This window comes from Ursus arctos, unplaced genomic scaffold (assembly GCF_023065955.2).
Source record: "Ursus arctos isolate Adak ecotype North America unplaced genomic scaffold, UrsArc2.0 scaffold_4, whole genome shotgun sequence".
In the NCBI taxonomy this organism is placed as follows: Eukaryota; Metazoa; Chordata; class Mammalia; order Carnivora; family Ursidae; genus Ursus; species Ursus arctos.
The window spans coordinates 15,876,809-15,895,507 of record NW_026623056.1 but is presented as its reverse complement, the minus strand read 5'-3'; the positions used below and the strand labels follow the sequence as shown (position 1 = coordinate 15,895,507).

The 18,699-nt window shown below is 38.8% G+C and overlaps 1 protein-coding gene across 1 annotated transcript in view; it reads left to right on the top strand.

Moving 5' to 3' along the window:
• Nucleotides 1–18,699, top strand: part of MCF2L2 (MCF.2 cell line derived transforming sequence-like 2) — a 257,951-nt gene that overhangs the window by 86,773 nt on the left and 152,479 nt on the right. Inside the window, exons 6-7 of the mRNA XM_048214906.2 lie at nt 10,538–10,654; nt 14,937–15,086. Of these exons, the coding sequence (XP_048070863.2) occupies nt 10,538–10,654; nt 14,937–15,086 (267 nt within the window). The remainder of the gene's footprint in view (nt 1–10,537; nt 10,655–14,936; nt 15,087–18,699) is intronic.

The following is an 18,699-nucleotide window of genomic DNA, read 5'->3' as shown; positions in this document are numbered from 1 at the left end:
ATATAGGTCTGTAGTTTTTCTTTTTTTTTTTAGTGTCTTTATCTGGTTTTCATATCAGGGTAATGCTGGCCTTATAGAATGAATTTGGAAACTTTCCTTCCTCTTTTGTTTTTTGGAATAGTTTGAGAAGCATAGGTATTACCTCTTTTTTAAGCGTTTGGTGGAATTTACCTGTGAAACCTTCTGGTCCTGGACTTTTGTTTGTTGGGATTCAATTCATTGCTAGTAATTCGTCTATTTAAAATTTCTATTTCTTCCTGATTCAGTTTTGGAAGGTTATATGTTTTTAGAAATTTATCTGTTTTTTTTCTAGGTTGTCCAATTTTTTGGCATGTATTTTTTCATAATATTCTCTTATAATATTCAGTATTTCTGTGGTGTTGGTTGCTGTTTCTCCTCCTTCATTTCTAATTTTATTTATTTGAATCCTCTCTCTCTCTCTTTTTGATGAGTCTGGCTGAAAGTTCTTTTTAAAGTTTATTTATTTTTTTTAGTTATCTCTACACCCAATGTGTGGCTCAAACTCATGATCCTGAGATCAAGAGTCATGTGTTCTTCTGACTGAGCCAGCCAGGTACCCTGAGTCTGGTAAAAAATTCAACTATTTGGGGGCACCTGGGTGGCTCAGTCAGTTGAGCATCTATCTACCTTCAGCTCAGGTCATGACCCCAGGGTCCTGGTATTGAGTCCCACATCAGGCTCTCTGCTCATTAGGGAGCCTGCTTCTCTCTCCACCCCCCCCCATTCTCTCTCTCTCACAAAAATAAATAAATAAGAATACTTTTTAAAAATTTAACAATTTTGTTTATCTTTTCAAAGAACCACTCCTCATTTCATTATCTCTTTTACTGTTATTTTTTGGTCTCCATTTCATTTATTTTTTTGATTTTTAATTTTATTTAAATTAAATTAATTGACATATAGTGTATTATTATTTTCATAGGTAGAGTTCAGTGATTCACCAGTTGCATATAACACCCAGTACTCATTACAAGTGCCCTCTTTGATGCCCATCACCCAGTTATCTCATCCCTCCACCCACCTCCCCTCCAGCAACCCTCAATTTGTTGCCTATAGTTAAGAGTCTCTTATGGTTTGTCTCCCTCTCTGATTTCATCTTATTTCATTTTTCCCTCCCTTCCCCTATGATCCTCTGTTTTGTTTCTTAAAATCCACATATGAGTGAAATCATATGATAATTGTCTTTTTCTGTTTGACTTATTTCTCTTAGTATAATGCATTCTGGTTCCATCCACATCATTGCAAATGGCAAGATGGCTGAGTAATATTCCATCGTGTATATATATATATATATATATATATATATATACACACACATATACACATACATACATATATATATATATACACACACACACATGCTATATACACACACATGGGTATATGTATATACATATACATACGTACATATACATATATGTATATATATACCTCATCTTCTTTATCCATTCATCTATTGGTGGACATCTGGGTTCTTTCCATAGTTTTGGCTATTGTGGACATTTCTGCTATAAACATTGGGGTGCAGGTGCCCCTTCAGATCACTATGTTTGTATCCTTTGGATAAATCCCTAGTAATGCAATTGCTGGGTTGTAGGGTAGTTCTATTCTTAACTTTTCGAGGAACCTCCTTACTGTTTTCCAGAGTAGTTACACCAGTTTGCATTTCCACCAGCAGTTGTAAGAGGGTTCCCCTTTCTCTGCATCCTCACTAACATTTGTTACTTCCTGAGTTGTTCATTTTAGCCATTCTGACCAGTGTGAAGTGGTATCTCATTGTGGTTTTGATTTGTATTTCCCTGGTGCTCAGTGATGGTGAGCATTTCTTCATGTGTCTATTGGCCATTTGGGTGTGTTCTTTGGAGAAATGTCTGTTCATGTCTTCTGCCTGTTTCTTGACTGGATTATTTGTTTTTTGGCTGTTGAGTTTGATAAGTTCTTTATAGATCTTAGATGCTAGCCCTTTATCTGATAAGACATTTGCAAATATCTTCTCTCATTCTGTAGGTTGTCTTTTGGTTTTGTTGATGGTTTCCTTTGCTGTGCAAAAGCTTTTTATCTTGATGAAGTCCCAATAGTTCGTTTTTGTTTTTGTTTCCCTTGCCTTTGGAGATGTGTCTAGTAAGAAGTTGCTACAGCCGAGGTCAAAGAGGTTTCTGCCTATGTTCTCCTCTAGGACTTTGATAGATTCCTGTCTCACAATTAGGTCTGTCATCCATTTTGAGTTTGTTTTTGTATATGGCATAAGAAAGTGGTCCAATTTCATTCTTCTGCATGTGGCTGTCCAATTTTCTTAACACCATTTGTTGGAGAGACTGTCTTTTTTTCCATTGGATAGTCTTTCCTGCACTGTCAAAGATTAGTTGACCATAGAGTTGAGGGTCCATTTCTGGGTTCTCTATTCTGTTCCATTGATCTATGTGTCTGTTTTTGTGCTAGTACCATACTGTCTTGATGATTACAACTTTGTAATATAGCTTGAACATAGTACTAGGAGTCCTATCCTCAGCAATCAGAAAACAAAAAGAAATAAAAGGTATCCAAATTGGCAAAGAAGAAGTCAAAGTCACTCTTTGCAGATGACATGATTCTCCGTGTGGAAAACCAAAAAGACTCCACCCCCAAATTGGTAGATCTCATAGAGGAATTCAGCAAAGTGGCAGAATATAAAATCAATGCACAGAAATCAGTGGCATTTCTATATACTAACAATGAGATAGAAGAAAGAGAAATTAAGGTATCGATCGCATTTACAGTTGCACCAAAAACCATAGAATACTTAGGAATAAACCTAACCAAAGAGGTAAAGGATCTGTACTCTGAAAACTATAGAAGGAAACTTATGAAGGAAATTGAGGAAGACACAAAGAAATGGAAAAACATTTCATGCTCATGGATTGGAAGAACAGATATTGTTAAAATGTCTATGCTACCCAGAGCAATCTACACATTCAATGCACACAAAATGCCATCAACATTTTTCACACAGCTGGAACAAAGAATCCTAAAATTTATATGGAACCAGAAAAAGACCCGAGTAGCCAAAGGAATGTTGAGAAAGAAAACCAAACCTGGTAGCATCACAGATCTGGACTTCAAGCTATATTACAAAGCTGTCTCCATTTTATTTCTTTCACTCTAGTCATTATTTCCTTTCTTCTGCTGACTCTGGGCTTTGTTCTTTTTCTAGCTCCTTTAGTGTAAGGTTACGTTTGTTTGAGACTTTTCTTGCTTTTTGAGGTAGGCCTGTATTATTATAATTTTCTCTCTTGGAACAGCTTTTACTGCATCCCCAAAATCTGGACTGTTGTGTTTTCATTTTCATTTGTCTCCATGTGTATTTTTTGATTTCTTCTTTGGTTTCTTGGTTGACCCATTTATTGTTCAGTAGCATGTTATTTAGCCTGCATGTATTTGTGTTCTTTTCAAATTTTTTCTTGTGGTTGATTTCTAGTTTCATACCATTATGTTCAGAAAAGATGCATGATATGATTTCAGTCTTTTTGAATTTATTGAGACTTGTTTTGTGGCTAACATGTGATCTATTCTGGAGAGCGTTCTATATGCATTTGTAAAGAATGTATTCTGCTGTTTTAGGATGGAATATTCTGAATATATCTGTTAGATCCATCTGGTCCAGTGTGTCATTCAAAGCCACTGTTGCCCTGTCAATTTTCTGTCTGGATGACCTATCCATTGATGTAAGTGGGGTGTTAATGTCCCCTACTATTACTGTGTTACTATTGATTTCTTCCTTCTTGTCTGTTAATAGTTAATTTATATATTTAGGTGCTTCCATGTTGGGTGCACAAAAATTTACAATTGTTATATCCTCTTGTTAGATTGTACACTTTATCATGTAGTGTCCTTCTTTGTCTCTTGTTACAGTCTGTCTTAAAGTTGATTTTGTATGATATAAATAAATATTGGTATCCTAGCTTTCTTTTTGCTTCCATTTGCATGGTAAATGTTCTTCCATTTTCCATTTTCAATCTGCATATGTTTTTAGGTCTGAAATGAGTATCCTATAGGCAGCATATAGATGGGTTTTGCTCTTTTATCCATTCAATCACTCTATGTCTTTTGATTCAAAGTATATTCAAAGTATTATTGATAAATGCATACTGCCATTATGTGTTTTACAGTTGTTTTTGTAGTTCTTCTCTGTTTCTTTCTTCTTCTCTTGCTGTTGTCCCTTGTGGTTTGATGACTTTCTTTATTGATATGCTTGGATTCCTTTCTCTTTATTTTTTTCTATTACAAGTTTGTGTGTGTGTGTGTGTGTGTGTGTGTGTGTGTGGTTACCATTAGGTTCATATGTAATATCTGATGCATAGAGCCATTTATATTAAGTTGTTCATCATTTAAGTTTGAACCCATTCTAAAAGCACTAAATTTTTACTTCTCTACCCTCCATGTTTTATGTATATGATGTCATACTTAACATCCTTTTATTTTGTGAATCCCTTGACTGATTTCTGTAGATATAATTGATTTTACTGCTTTTGTGCTTTAACCTCCGTAATGGTTTTGTAAGTGACTCATCTACTACTTTTTTAAAAAGTTTAAGAATCTCTACACCTAATGTGGGGCTCAAACTCATGACCCCTAGATCAAGAGCTGCATGCTCTTCCAACCAAGCCAGCCAAGTGTCCTTCATCTACTACTTTTATTATGTCTGCATTTACTTATGAAATTTTTTTTATTTCATAATTTTCTTACTCCTTATTATGGCCTTTTCTTTCCAGTCAAAGAATTCCCTTCAATGTTTCTTATAAGGCTGGTTTAGTGGTGATGAATTCCTTTAACTTTTGTTTGTCTGGGAAACTCTTTATCTTTCCTTCTATTCTGAATGCTAATCTTGCTGGATATTGTATTCCTGTTTATAGGTTTTTTTTTCTTCAACACTTTGAATATATCATGCCACTGCCTTCTGGCCTGCATAGTTTCTGCTGAAAAACCAGCTGATAGCCTTATGGAGTTTCCTTTTTATGTAACTGTTTTCCTTTCTCTTGCTGCTTTTAAAATTCTCGATCATTACTTTTTCCATTTTAATTACTGTGTATTTTGTCGTGGACCTCCTTGTGTTGATTTACTTGGGGGCTCTCTGTGCCTCTTAGATCTGGATTTCTGTTTCCTCCCTGAGATTTGGGGAGTTTTTAGCTATTATTTCTTCAAATAAATTTTCTGCCTCCTTTTCTCTTTTTTCTCCTTCTGGGATCCCTATAATGCTAATATTATTATGCTTGATGATATCACTGAGTTTTCTTAACCCATTTTCAGCTTTTATTATTCTTTTTCCTTTTTGCCATTGAGCTTGGTTGCTTCCCCTCTCCCCTGCCTTGGGCCTGGCTACCCAGAGCAGAGAGCTTGGTTGCTTTCTATTGCTCTGTATTTCAGATCACTGATCTGTTTTTCTGCCTTCTCTAATTTGCTACTGATACCTCTAGTATATTTTTAATTTCAGTTATTGAGTTCTTCATCTCCAATTGGTTCTTTTTAATATTTTCTCTCTCTTTGTTGAAGGTTTCTGTGAGATCCTCCACTCTTTTCTCAACTCCAGTGAGTATCTTTATGACCATTACTTTGAGTTCTCTATTAGGCATATTACTTGTCTCTTTTATTTAACATTTTAAAAAAGATTTATTTATTTATTTTAGAGAGAGAGAGAGAGCATGCGCACATGCATGTGAGCAGGATAGGGGCAGAGGGAAAGATGAGAGGGAGAGAATCTTCAAACAGACTCCCCACTGAGCATGAAGCCTGATGTGGGGCTTGATCCCAGGACCTTGAGATCATGACCTGAGCTGAAATCAAGACACTTAACTGACTGAGCCCCCAAATCACCCCCCATTTGACTTTTTAAAGGTGGTTTTGTCCTTTTCTTTCATTTGGGACACACTCCTGTCTCCTTATTTTGTCTAACTCTCTGTGTCTGTTTCTATGTGTTAGGAAAGTCAGCTTCGTCTTCTGCTCTTGGAAGTAGTAGCCTTATGAAGAAGAGGTTCTGTAGTGCCCTGTAGCACAATGACCCCTGTTTACCTGAGCCAGGTGCTTTAGGGATGTCTCCTTTGTGGGTTTTGTGTGTCCCACTGTTGTGGCTGAGCCTCGTTGTCTTCAGTCCAGTTGGCTGCAATGGCTGACTTTGCCTCTTGTGCGTGCACCAGGCAGTTTGTTCCCCATGCTGTTAAAGGGCTGATCTGGGGCCACTGTGGGCTTATAATTAGGTGATGTCAGCAGTCAGACCAGATGCCTACCCTCAGCCCATCTGCCAGGGCTGCAGTGGTACTAAACTGCAGGGTGCTCTCCCATGCTGCCCCCTGAGAGCCTTGTTGGTGGGTGGGGCTGGCAGGTAGATCAGATGTCTGCCCCAGTCCCATCTGTTGGGACTATAGTCACACTGATGTGTGTGGCTATCTTCCTCTCTCCCCAGGGGAGGAATCACTGGGGGTTGCTTGCAGGATGTGTCTTGGCAGGAGCCACTTTGAAGGGAGGCCTGTGGAGTGGGGTGGGGTGGATGAGGTGGATCTGCAGGAGAATGCAGGAGTGGGGTGTGTGGTATTAGCTATGGCAGGATGTTTGAGCTGGTTTCCACAGGTGTCTGGCTATCTAGGTTGGGGTGGGGTTGGGGGCGTTGGCACCTGTTGGGGCTTTGTTCTAGAAGAAATCACCTAAATATCCTTGCCCCTCCAGTGCAGGTTCTGAGATTAGTAAATAAATCTCCTTCCCATATGCCCTTGGTGCTTTCAGACTGATGCTTCTATACCGTACCTTGGCTGGGTTGTTTGTTGTGTTGGCTCTTTAAGGATGGGAACTCAGTTTCCTGTCACCCTCTGTCTCTCCCGAGCTAAGCCTGCTGATTTTTAAAGTACCTGGAGTTAAGCCCTACTGATTGTAAAAAGTCACAAAGTTAAGCCCCACTAGTTTTCAAAGCCAAATCTTATGGGACTTGTCTTCCACTGCAGGTTCCCTGTGCCCCGGGTGCCTAGTGTGAGGTCTGCTCCTCACCCTTCTCCATGCTTTTGGTGTCCCTGCTGTTTTTGGTTAAGTCTCTCTGGAAGTTTGGTTCCCAACTGCATCTCTGCCTCTCCTACCTCTTTCTCTGTGGCCTCCTCTCTATTAACTGTGGAAAGTCTGTTCTGCCAGCCTTTGGGTTTTCTGAGCTGCCCTGATGTGGCTGTTATCTAGGTGTGTCTGTGGGCCAAGGTGAGCTCAGAGTCCTCCTACTCCACTTTCTAGAAGTCCTCTTTGCCTGTTTTTGATTGTATGTTTTTTTTCACTGTTGAGTTTTGAGAGTAAATATGAGTCCATTGTCAGATATGTAATTTGCAAATATTTTCTCCTAGTCTATGGGTTGTCTTTTCATCCTCCTAACCATGTCTTTTGCAAAGCAAATGTTTTTCATTTGGATGAAGTCCAGTTTATCAATTCTTCTTTTATGTGTTGTGTTTTTGGTGTTGTATCTCAGAACTCTTTGCCTAACCCAAAGATTTTCTCCTGATTTTTCCTTTATGTTTTCTTCTCCAAGTTTTATGTTTTAGATTTAGATCTCTGATGCATTTTGAGTTGATTTTTATATGAGATGTAAGTTAAGATTCCTTTTTTTGCATATGGATGTCTAGTTGTTTTAGCACCATTTGTTGAATATGGAATTATATCTTCATGGAATTGACTTTTTGCACCTCTTTCAAAAGTCAGGTTCATGTTCGCCAGGGTTCAGGAATGATTGGGGCGGGGGGTGTGTGCCTGTAGAGGATAACACAAGGGAGACTTTTGTAGTGATGAAATAGTTCCGCATCTTGATTGGTGATTACACAAATCTATAGATGTGAGAAAATGATAAAGAACTAAACATACACATTACATCAGTATCAAATTCCTGCCTTTGATTTTGTACTATAATTATGTAAAATGTAACCAGAGAGGGCAGGGACTGGGTGAAAGGTACATGGGACCTCTCTGTACTATCTTTGCAACTTGCATCTGTACTTGTGTAATTATTTCAAAATTACTATAACTACTATAATTATTTTAAAATAAAGAGTTAAAAAAAATCACTTGACCATATTTGTGTGAGTCTATTTCAGGACTCTATTCTGTTCCATTGATCTATTTGGCTGTCCTTTGTTGTTACCAAACTCTTGACTATTGTAGTTTGTAAGTCTTGAAACTTTATTATTTTCAAAATTGTTTTACCTATTCTATTTTGCATTTCTATATAGATTTTAGAGTTAGCTTGAGACTTTCTACAGAGAGTCTGCTGGGATTTTAATTGGGATTGCTTCGATCAATATTTAACAGTACAAAATCCTCTTATATCTTCCTTTTATTCCTAATTTTCATTTTTAGCTTCCAATTTTAAATTTCCCTGAGTCCTCTACAGCTAAAGATGAGAAGACAGAGTCCCAACAAGCATGGAACACATGCTTCTCTCTCCTGTTCAGTTAGGTGGAACAGAAGATGTGCAGCCTGGCAGGATATGTTTTTTCTTTTTATTTTTTTTAAAGATTTTATTTATTTATTTGACAGAGGGAGAGAGAGAGAGAGAGAGAGCACAAGCAGGGTGAGCAGCAGAGGGAGAGGGAGAAGCAGGATCTCCACTAAGCAGGGAGTCAATGTGGGGCTCGATCCCTGCACTCTGGGATCATGACTTGAGCCAGAGGCAGATGCTTAACCAAATGAGCCACCCAGGAGCCCCAGGATATGTTTTTTAAAACACAAGGCTGTGTGGCAAAGTTACTTCCACCTAATAAGATGTTCCACATTGACATTAAAAAAACAAAAACAAAAACAAACTGCCAAGTGTTATCATAGCAATTAATATTTCAAAAAGCAAAATATGTTGGCAATTTCTTTTTTTTAAATATATTATAAGTATCACCATGTTTATTAGCTGAGTATTAGCTCTGTATATAATTGGGATTTAAAATTCATGCAAGTACATTGTGTACAACTTTATGCCAATCGTTTTGAAAATTTAATTTCAGTGGATATCTTGTTTTGAGTCCTATAATTTCTAATTTTAGAAAGACTAAAAATCTTTTTGAAACTCCCAAAAATTTTTAGGAGGGAAAGACATAGATGGATTCAGGTTTAGTTTCTTTCCACTTTTTCTCATGTTATGAATGTAATTTTTAAAATTCCCAAACTCCCGGGGTGCCTGGCTGGCTCAGTTGATGGAGCATGCAACTCTTGATCTCAGGGTTGTGGGTTCGGGCCCCACAAAGTAAAGAAAAAATGTAATTAATTAATTAATTTAAAAAAATTCTCAAACTTCTTTTCAGAAGTGAAGGAGAAAGGCAGGGACCTGATAAGGTTAACAGTGATATGTAGTAACCAAATCCCACTAAACCTGAGTTCTTTGAGGTAGGACCTGTTGTGCTGACTATGTTATCCCTCAGATCCTGGCATTTATTAGAAATTCAATACATATTTGTTGAATGAGTACATCAATTTTGTTTTCACCTATAGACTTTGGGCCCTAACTTACATTCTTTCTATTCCAAAGTAGGTTTATCACTTGACTAATACTATGTAATAATAGAAGAAAGCCCCTATTCTTTTTTTTAAGATTTTATTTTTAAGTAATCTCTACACCCAATGTGGGGCTCAAGCTCACAACCCAGAGATCAAGAGTTGCATGTTTCACCAATTGGATCAGACAGGCACCCCAAAATGCCTATGTTCTTATGTCCTCTGACCAAGAGTCAGTTTTCAAAATAATCAACAAGGAGTGAACAAATATAAAGTCATTAAGTTAAAGCCTTACAGGGGGACATGTTTCAGAAGTAGGAGTGAGGGGTCCTTGTTTCTCTTTAGGAGTGAGTAGGGGCTGTGATATAATACCTGGAACAGAGAGCTAGGACCATGACCTGATCAGAGCTGCTGCAGAGGAGCAGAAAGGGACAATTTGGAATGTGTCAGCTCCCTCTAGGTGTGTGGGCATTCATTCATCAGCATGGGTTTGTTCATCAACCAGATTGTTAATTCATAAAAACCCACTCTGTATCACCTCCAAATCTCTTCCATGCAGGATACATTGGGGGCATACCAACATTCCTCATGGGAGTTATCAGTATAGTAGATCTTTTTAATACATACTCCTCAGTATGTCCCCGTATTCTAATTTTATTTTGATATTCACCAGCTTGGGTTTCTCACTGCAGATTTTTAGGTCTCAATATAACACTTGAATTTGGTGGTTGAAGAGTATACTTTAGCTTGGTAACTTTTGACAAAAATCTACCTAAAGTAAGACCCGACTTCTGGGTAGCTTAGAACAGAGTCCCCTGAACCAAGTCACCATTTGGTCACAGGCTGTAGAACCTTTGGTATTCTTTGCTTAAAGGGGGAAAATGTAAAGGGAATATAAAACATTTCTCTGCTGGATATAGTAACTCTTTGTATATGAATTCCTGATCAGGCAAAGTTCAAGTGCTATTTAAATAACAATAGAACCTAGATGAGCTACTATTTAATTATCTGTGAGGAATATATTGATTTTTTTCCTCTATAGATCGTTATGTTAAACTCTGTGTCTGACCTTCATGGCTACATTGACAAAAGCCAACTGACGGAGGACTTAGGGGGAACTTTGGAATACCACCACAGTCAGTGGATAAATCATCGAACTGTGAGTACCAACTTATGTGCCCTTTACATTGTCTCTCCTTGTTTTCCAGAAGACAGAGCAGTTAAAGATCAACTGTTGGGTGGTCATTGCCCATGACCACCTAACAGCAATGACCACCTAACATTGGGAAGGTTGGGTTTTCTAAGCCACAAGTGGGGGAGAAATGGGGTGGAAGGAAAGACGCTGTGGCTTGTCCTGCTATCCTCCTTTGCCTCACCTCATCATCTGGCATGGGGTTTTGGGGAGACTTGATTTAGAATGAACCTGGGGAGTTTTCAACATACCAGCACCCTGCTCTACCCCAGAGAAATTAATTTTCTTGATCAGGGTTGGGTCTCAGACATTAGCATTCCACACAACTGCCCAGATGATTCTAATGAACGGAAAGATCAAAACCCGCCGAGTCAGAAAGGGCTGCATTTGAATATTGTCACCATTACTTATTGTCTGACCTTGGGTCAGTTATTAAACCTCTTTCAGCTTGTTATCTCCCCTGTTAAAATGGAACTAACAGTGGCTTCCAGCTGGGGGCAATTTTAGACCTTTTTTTGCAGTCATAACTTGAGAGGAGTGTTACTGGCATCTAGTGTGTAGGAGCCAGGGATGCTGCTAAGTAACTTCTACACGAGGCAGCCCCCCACAACAAAGAGTGGTCTGGGCCAAAGGTCAATCGTGCCGATGATAAGAAACCTCAGACTAGCAGAAGCTGCCTGAGAGTGTGATGTGAGACGAAGTGATGTAATGTGCGTGAAAGTCCCTGACATATAGTACTTTACTTGACTCACTCATGGTTCTGGTTGTTTTGCTAAACTAGAAGGGTCAATAATATGGAGGAAAAAGTGGGATTGAAACTCAAATAATAAGTGTTTCTGTATAAAGTTGCCATTCCTCTTTCCCCACTTTCAGAGCCCCTAGGCCCTCAAAATGACTAGGTTTTCTGAGCCGAGTCAGAAGCTCCCTTCACCAACCCAGTGACAAGTTGCAGGGTCAGCCCCCCTCTCTCTGTATTGGGTCACTTTGGAAACATGTTGCCCAACATTTACCAATAAACACCTGAATGGTATTTAATTAGGTAGGATAATTCACTCAGAGTGTGAAGCTTTGTGGTTATTTTTTTTTAAAAGGAAATTTAAGAACTAAACAAAAATAAATTTCTAGCAACACAGTGCATTTATTTCAAAGCTACAGATTCTAATCCTTCCGTCACTTCTTTGTATGCTATGTAATTCTAAGGAAGACAGGACCCTTCCCCAAACCTAGAGGAAGACCCACAAACTGGGCATGAACCCTACAAACTTCTCATCAGTTTTACTGCAATAACAGTGACTCCAAGAGAATTCTTGAGAATGAAAAAAGGAATTATTATTATTATTCTCACTAGGTCTAAATAGAAAAGATACGGAGGGAAGCTTATGTAGGATATCACACACAGATAATGTGGTCAGGGTTGTCCTGGGTTGCAGTTTCATTAGACCATATGAAAAGTGGAACTGGAGTGCTTCCAGGCTCTATTTCTTCACTTACTAGGATTTTATTACATTACTTTAATAATCAAAAGAATTTACTGTCCTGCCAGCCTTATTTGGCCTCGCTAGCTCTCCCTTTTGCTCTGACTTCTCTACCAATCCTTTGTTTTATTATGTTATTAATGTTTTTCAAGTTGCCTCAGATCTTTTTTGAAATAACACAAATTTGCAGCAAATGAGTAAAATAAAAAATGAATGTGCCTTGACGTCAAAGACAAGAGTAGTTCTCTGAGAACTTAGAGAGGTAAAGACTGAAGCCATGAACATAGATTACTTAAAGACATGGCATGAGCAGACATGTGCACACACGTTCCCACCCCAGGCCTAGTTCGTATCCATGGTTTCTGTTTATGCATGTGTTAATCATATTATAATGAACTTTAAAAAATACAACTAGTATTAAAACATCAGACATATTCTTTATATTCATACTTTTGCATGTTTTATGTATATATTTTATATACACACATATATAATTAGAACTATAATAACATAATACATATACATATCATGTATATATAATAAATATAAATCCTTTTTTGGTTAACAGCATACTTTCTGGATGTCAGATCTTTGAGACTCATTAGAACTGAAAAGAACCTTAAAGATCACTTATTTCAATTACCTTATTTTACAGATAAGGAAACTGACCTTCAAAGTAAAGAAATGACTTATCCAAGGTTATATGGTTGAGTATTAGCAGAGCCAAGACTAAGGCCAAACCCCTTCTCATCACCCTGTCAGCATCAGGTCCTCTGTACCATTTTCAAGGTGACTGTTTGCTAGTCCGATACCTGGAATCAAGTTCATTTGTTAATAGGACTCTCCATAGGAAACTCCCGGCTTTCATCTCTCTTCAGGTCAGCATCTGCAAGCCTTGCACCTGACTCTCACAGCTGTTACTGTTACTGTTACTACACTTGTAAGGTACTCTTGCTGTGTCCAAGTCCTTTCACATTCGCTATTCCTTTGATCCTCAAAAAACCCTGCAAAAACGGAGCAGCCATTGTTCCCATTTTTCAAATGAAGACACTAGAACTCAGAGCAATACCTGGCTTACTCAAGATCACACAGTTAGACAGCAGAATCTGGACTCTAATTCCAGTCTTAAACTCTCAAAGCCAAGATCTTTAGTTGATCTAATTTTACATCTAGTTCCGTTCAATCTAGTTTTTATTGCCAAGAGGTGGTATAGCATAGCGCTTAAGAGTGCTGGCCCTGGGTTTATTCCCAATTCTGCCACTTTTTTCTTTTTATATGACTTCGGGGAAATTCCTTAACCTTAATATGCCTCAGTTTCCTCATCTATAGAATGTGGTGATAGTAGTAACCTAATTGAGATGTACTACAAGAGGTAGGGCATATAAAGCAAAGTACTCAATCTCATATTTTCTTATTATAAGTCCTCTGATAAATTAGATTTTATGTTATTCATTAGAGGCTATTGGTGAATGAAGTTGGAAGAGTATCTTATACAGATATTAGATTATATAAAAGTAAATACACTTTGATATGCTTGAAAGAAAGATTTTCATAAAAGTTAGTGTTTGTCTGACTTTCCAGGCCAAAAGTACTATGATGTTCAAGACTGCACAAATACTTGTACTAATAGGGGAGATTCCACCTATAGCAATACTTCAAGTATGAAAAGGGTTGATGGTGGGGGCGCCTAGCTGGCCCAGTCGGTAGAGCATGTGACTCTAGATCTCAGGGTTGGCGAGCCCCACACTGGCAGTAGAGTTTACTTTAAAAAATGATTGATGGAGAAAGATTTGGGTTCAGACAGTAGGGAGAGGTATGCCATGATCTGGAAGCCTCTATCACAGCAACCTCAGCTCTGGCCTCCATTACAGAAAAGGACTGCCCCACATCTGGCTCATTCTTTATGATGTGCATTCGGGTTTTCAGAAATGTTCTCTGATGATGCAAGAGCAGAGGTGATTTTTTTCCCAAAAGAAAATTAGGTTGGGCCTCTTTGCCACTACCCGTTATCCATCTAGCAGCTGTTTATGGGCCACCTACTGTGTGATAGGCATAGTACCATTTGCTGGTGGAACAGAGATGAATGTGCTCGCCCTTCGAGGGTAAAATTATCTCAGGAGCAGAGGGAAGTGGGCAAGGTAGAGCCAATATGGCCGACTAGAATGACTTGTGGGATTCTGAAAAGCCACTTGCCTTTAACTAAATCTGCTGATGATGAGCGTCACCTTTTCTAGGTTAGGACATGTGTTTACTGCTAAAATGCACTCTGCTAAATGCAAATATCTCATCTGGGGTATTAGCTGTGAAGTTACTCATCAGTTAGTAAGTATTCATTTAATGGCAGTGTAGACTCCTTAGTGGAAAGTAAATTTTTGCAAAGGAGTGAGAGGCAGAGGTCCCCAACTTCTCATCACATGTGACAAAAGTAACTCTTAGAAAGGTCACTAGTGACCTAATCACTATGTCCATTTTCTCCCTTGGGGTCAAACTTGCCTCCCAAACTTGGTGACATTGGTTGAATCCTGCCTTTTTCCTTCCTTATTGATCAAGTAATATGATCTGTTGGAGCTTCAGTTCCCTCTGCTGTAAAATGGAAATAAAATACCTTCCACTCTGGATTATTGAGATGATAGACAAATGTATAGCACCAGGTATAATGCATGGCCCTTTGCAGGTACTCAGGAAATGGTAACTAGTTCTACTGTCCTTCTATTCAGACAGCATATCGGTGAATGTTAAGCTCTCCTCATTGTTATGATTGTCTGTCCTTCCAGGCCATTGAAAACTTTGCCATGACATTGAAGACCACTGCCAAGATGCTCCAGATGTTTGGGGACTGCCTAGCCACAACAGACATGCCCAGAGGTGTGCTGTCCACTGAAGACCTCCTCATGTCCCACACAAGGCAGCGGGACAAGCTGCAGGTGAGTAGTCAGTGGCCTCTCACAGGCCAGCCTCTTAGAGAGAGCCAGGAGCAGAATTAAAAGTTAGGCCCTCTTTCTCCCCCTTCTCCAGTGACTTGGCAGTGATCAATCATCTTAAACCTTCTAGATAGGCAGTATGTGAAGAGAAAAAAACCTCTTGAGACTGGTCGGTGAATGTAAGAGGATTGTAATTAAGACCTGTGAGAAGCAGCCCCATAAAGGAAGACTCATTCCACCTTTGTGCTCGTAAGAGAGGTGTTTGAGCATCGTTTCAAGGGCAGCACTCCAATGATCTGCTTGGGACAGAACAAGATATAATGGATGGAACTGCAGTGAGGGAAGGAGGGGTGGGAATTGGCTCTTGAGGCAAAAGTTTTCCTGAGGCTGTTGTGAAGTTTTGGGGTGAACTAATAAGCTGACATATTGCTTCACTTTCTCACGGATATATCTTTTTATTTGGGGAGTAATTTGAGAAAGAAGACATGGAAAGTGCTCTGAACTGGGTTTAAGGAGAGGCACCTATTAACTTCATAAAAGCACGTCAGAACCTGCTAAGAATGGAGGTTGGCAGATTCTTTCAAATCATGCAGTAAAGGGAAGTCTTCCTGGGGCTTACATGATGGGCGTCAGCTCTTTTCTAGATCCAGAAGCACAAACGGACCATATCCATTATTTCACAGACGACCAGAACTCCATAGAGCAGCAAACTGAGGATTAGAAGGTGGATACATCTTCGCATTAGATGTATTCTTGCTGCAAAGAGCTTGGCAAGACCTGACCTCTTTAATCTGTGGCCTCCAATTTACAAAAATGCTCTTCTATGTGGTTGATTTGTTCATTTAGTCAACATTTATTGATGACCTACCACTACATGCCAGGAAAACTAATGGAAAAAAAAAGTAAACTCAAGGAACACATAGTTGAGTTAGGGGGGTCTTTGGAGTCTAGTAGTTAAGGCAAATTAATTTTTCCATGTGTCAGGGAGCACTGTTAAATTCTCTTTTTAAGGAGCTTGATAGGCAAAAAGAGTTCAAAATGTACTTTCTACATTATTCTGCATAATTAAAAGATCTGGTTTGAAACTGGGAAAACCTGAAAGCATCCTAGAAATTTTCCAGGGAAATGTCTCTGACGAGCTTGACAAAAACATGTACAACTTAGCACACCCATCTTGTTCCTATGTGTGCTTTTTACACATGGATGGAGACTTAGAGCACATCTTCAGAACAGGTGCATGCAGGTGTCCCAGGCTCTTCTGCATATTGGATTCTTCTCCAAGGACAGCTTCCGTTTCCTGAGGAAAAGTAACTTTGACAGGCTATTGGCCATCTCTCAGTTTACAAACAGTGGCACACATCCTGCTGCCACTAGGACCCTGTCTGCACAAGGAGGAAATTCATGGAAACTCCCATGGACTTCTATAGATTTTCCTAGAAGCTGGTCCCTGAAATCCTCCTGTAGCCTGAGTGCTGACAATAAAATAATGAAATACCCAAAATGATGAAGGGTATTATCTCTTTGTGGGAACAAAAACCTGCTTAAGCTCTGTGGGCCATGTGACAACTGGATAGCTACATGGAAAAGAAGGAAATTGGATGCTTACCTCACATCCTATACAAAAATTAACTCAAAATTGAACAAGGGACTAAATGTAAATCCTAAAACTATAAAACTCTTAGGAGAAAATATGGATGTAAATTTTCATGGCCTTACATCAGGCAGTGGTTTCTTAGATATAATGTCAAAAGCACAAGCACCTAAAGAAAATAAATAAACTGGACATCATCAAAATTAAGAACTTTTGTGCTTCAAAGGACACTTTCAAGGAGGTGAAAAGATGGGGCGCCTGGGTGGCGCAGTCGTTAAGCATCTGCCTTTGGCTCAGGGCGTGATCCTGGCATTATGGGATCGAGCCCCACATCAGGCTCCTCCGCTATGAGCCTGCTTCTTCCTCTCCCACTTCCCCTGCTTGTGTTCCTTCTCTCTCTGGCTGTCTATCTCTGCCAAATAAATAAATAAAAATCTTAAAAAAAAAAAAAGAAGGTGAAAAGACAACCTGCAGAACTGGAGAAAACGTCTACACATCATGTATCTGATGAGGGTCTAGTATCCAGAATATATAAACAACTCTTATAACTCAACTTTTGTAAAAAGACAACCCAATTGGCAAAGGATTCAAACATATCTTCATAGAAGATATATAAATGGTTATTAAGCACAGTGAAGAAATGTACAATATCATTAGTCATTAGGGAAATGCAAATCACAACCACAGTGATATACCCACTAAAGTGGCTCCAATTAGAAGGATGGACAATAACAACTGTTGGTGAGGATGTGAGGAAATTGGAACCCTCATACATTGCCTGTGAGAATGTAAACTGTCTGGTAGGTCCTTAAAAAATTAAACATAGAGTTATCGTATGACACGGAAATTCTACACTTATGTGTATGCACAAGAAATTTGAAAACATATGTTTCATATAAAAAGTTACACATAAATGTTTGTAGCAGCCTTATTCATAATATCCAAAAAGTGGAAACAACCCACATGTCCATCAGCTGATGAATGGATAAACAAAATGTGGTATATCCATACAATGGAATGTTACTCAGCCGTGGAAAAGAAGTACTGACTGATACATGCTGTAATATGTATGAACTTTGAAATAATTATGCAGAATGAAAGAAGCAGAATGAAAAACCATATATCGTGTGATTCCACTTACATGAAATGTTTCCAGTGTAGGTAGATCTGGAGAGAAGATAGGTAGATAAGTGGTTGCCAGGGGCTGGGAGGAGGGAGAAATGGAGAGTGATGGATAATAGGTATGGGGTTTCTTTTTGACGGTGATAAAAATATTCTGGAGGAGAAAACCATGAAATTGTGTGCACTAAAAAGGTGAATTTTATGGTACTATATGAACTATATCTCAATTTTTTAAAAAAGAAAAAGACCTTTGGGCCTAACACAACAATAAAATAACCGTGAAGCCTATAGAGATATGTGCTTTTCTTACTGTTCATGATGGCCCTGCAGACTTTCTTTCTTAGCAAAACAGCTTGTCCCATCGTCTAATTCCGAGCTGGTGTTGGGAGCAGTTTACAGAGGCAGGCAGTCTCCCTTTTGAATCCCAAAGGAGGTGATTCTCACCTCTTTGCCACTCTTATTTAGGCCAGAGACCCCAAGGTCTTGGCCTTCAGCTCTCAGATGCTTGAGTCAACTGAGACACTTTACCATGTGTTCATTTAAATAGGGTAAGACTCTCATATTTTGTTGTTGTTAAAATAAGAAATCTAACAGAGCCAAAGGCCTTTCTCTCATTATGCAGGAGGAAAGTGCCAGTGGGTCCTTTGATTATGTGATAAAGCACTCTTCTACAAATAGGAATACTATTTAGTATTCAGTATTTGTTCTACTCAGTATTTATTCAGTTTTGTATTCAGAGATGACAGTTCTATCAGTATTTCCAGGGTTACAAATAATCAAGAAGATAATTGGTATTGCAAGTTATTTTTTTGTAGGCCATAGAAATAATTTTATAGTCCTAGGAGTTTTTAGAGACCCCTTTGTTTGAACCTACTTGCGGGGAATATAAGTTAGGAATGGATA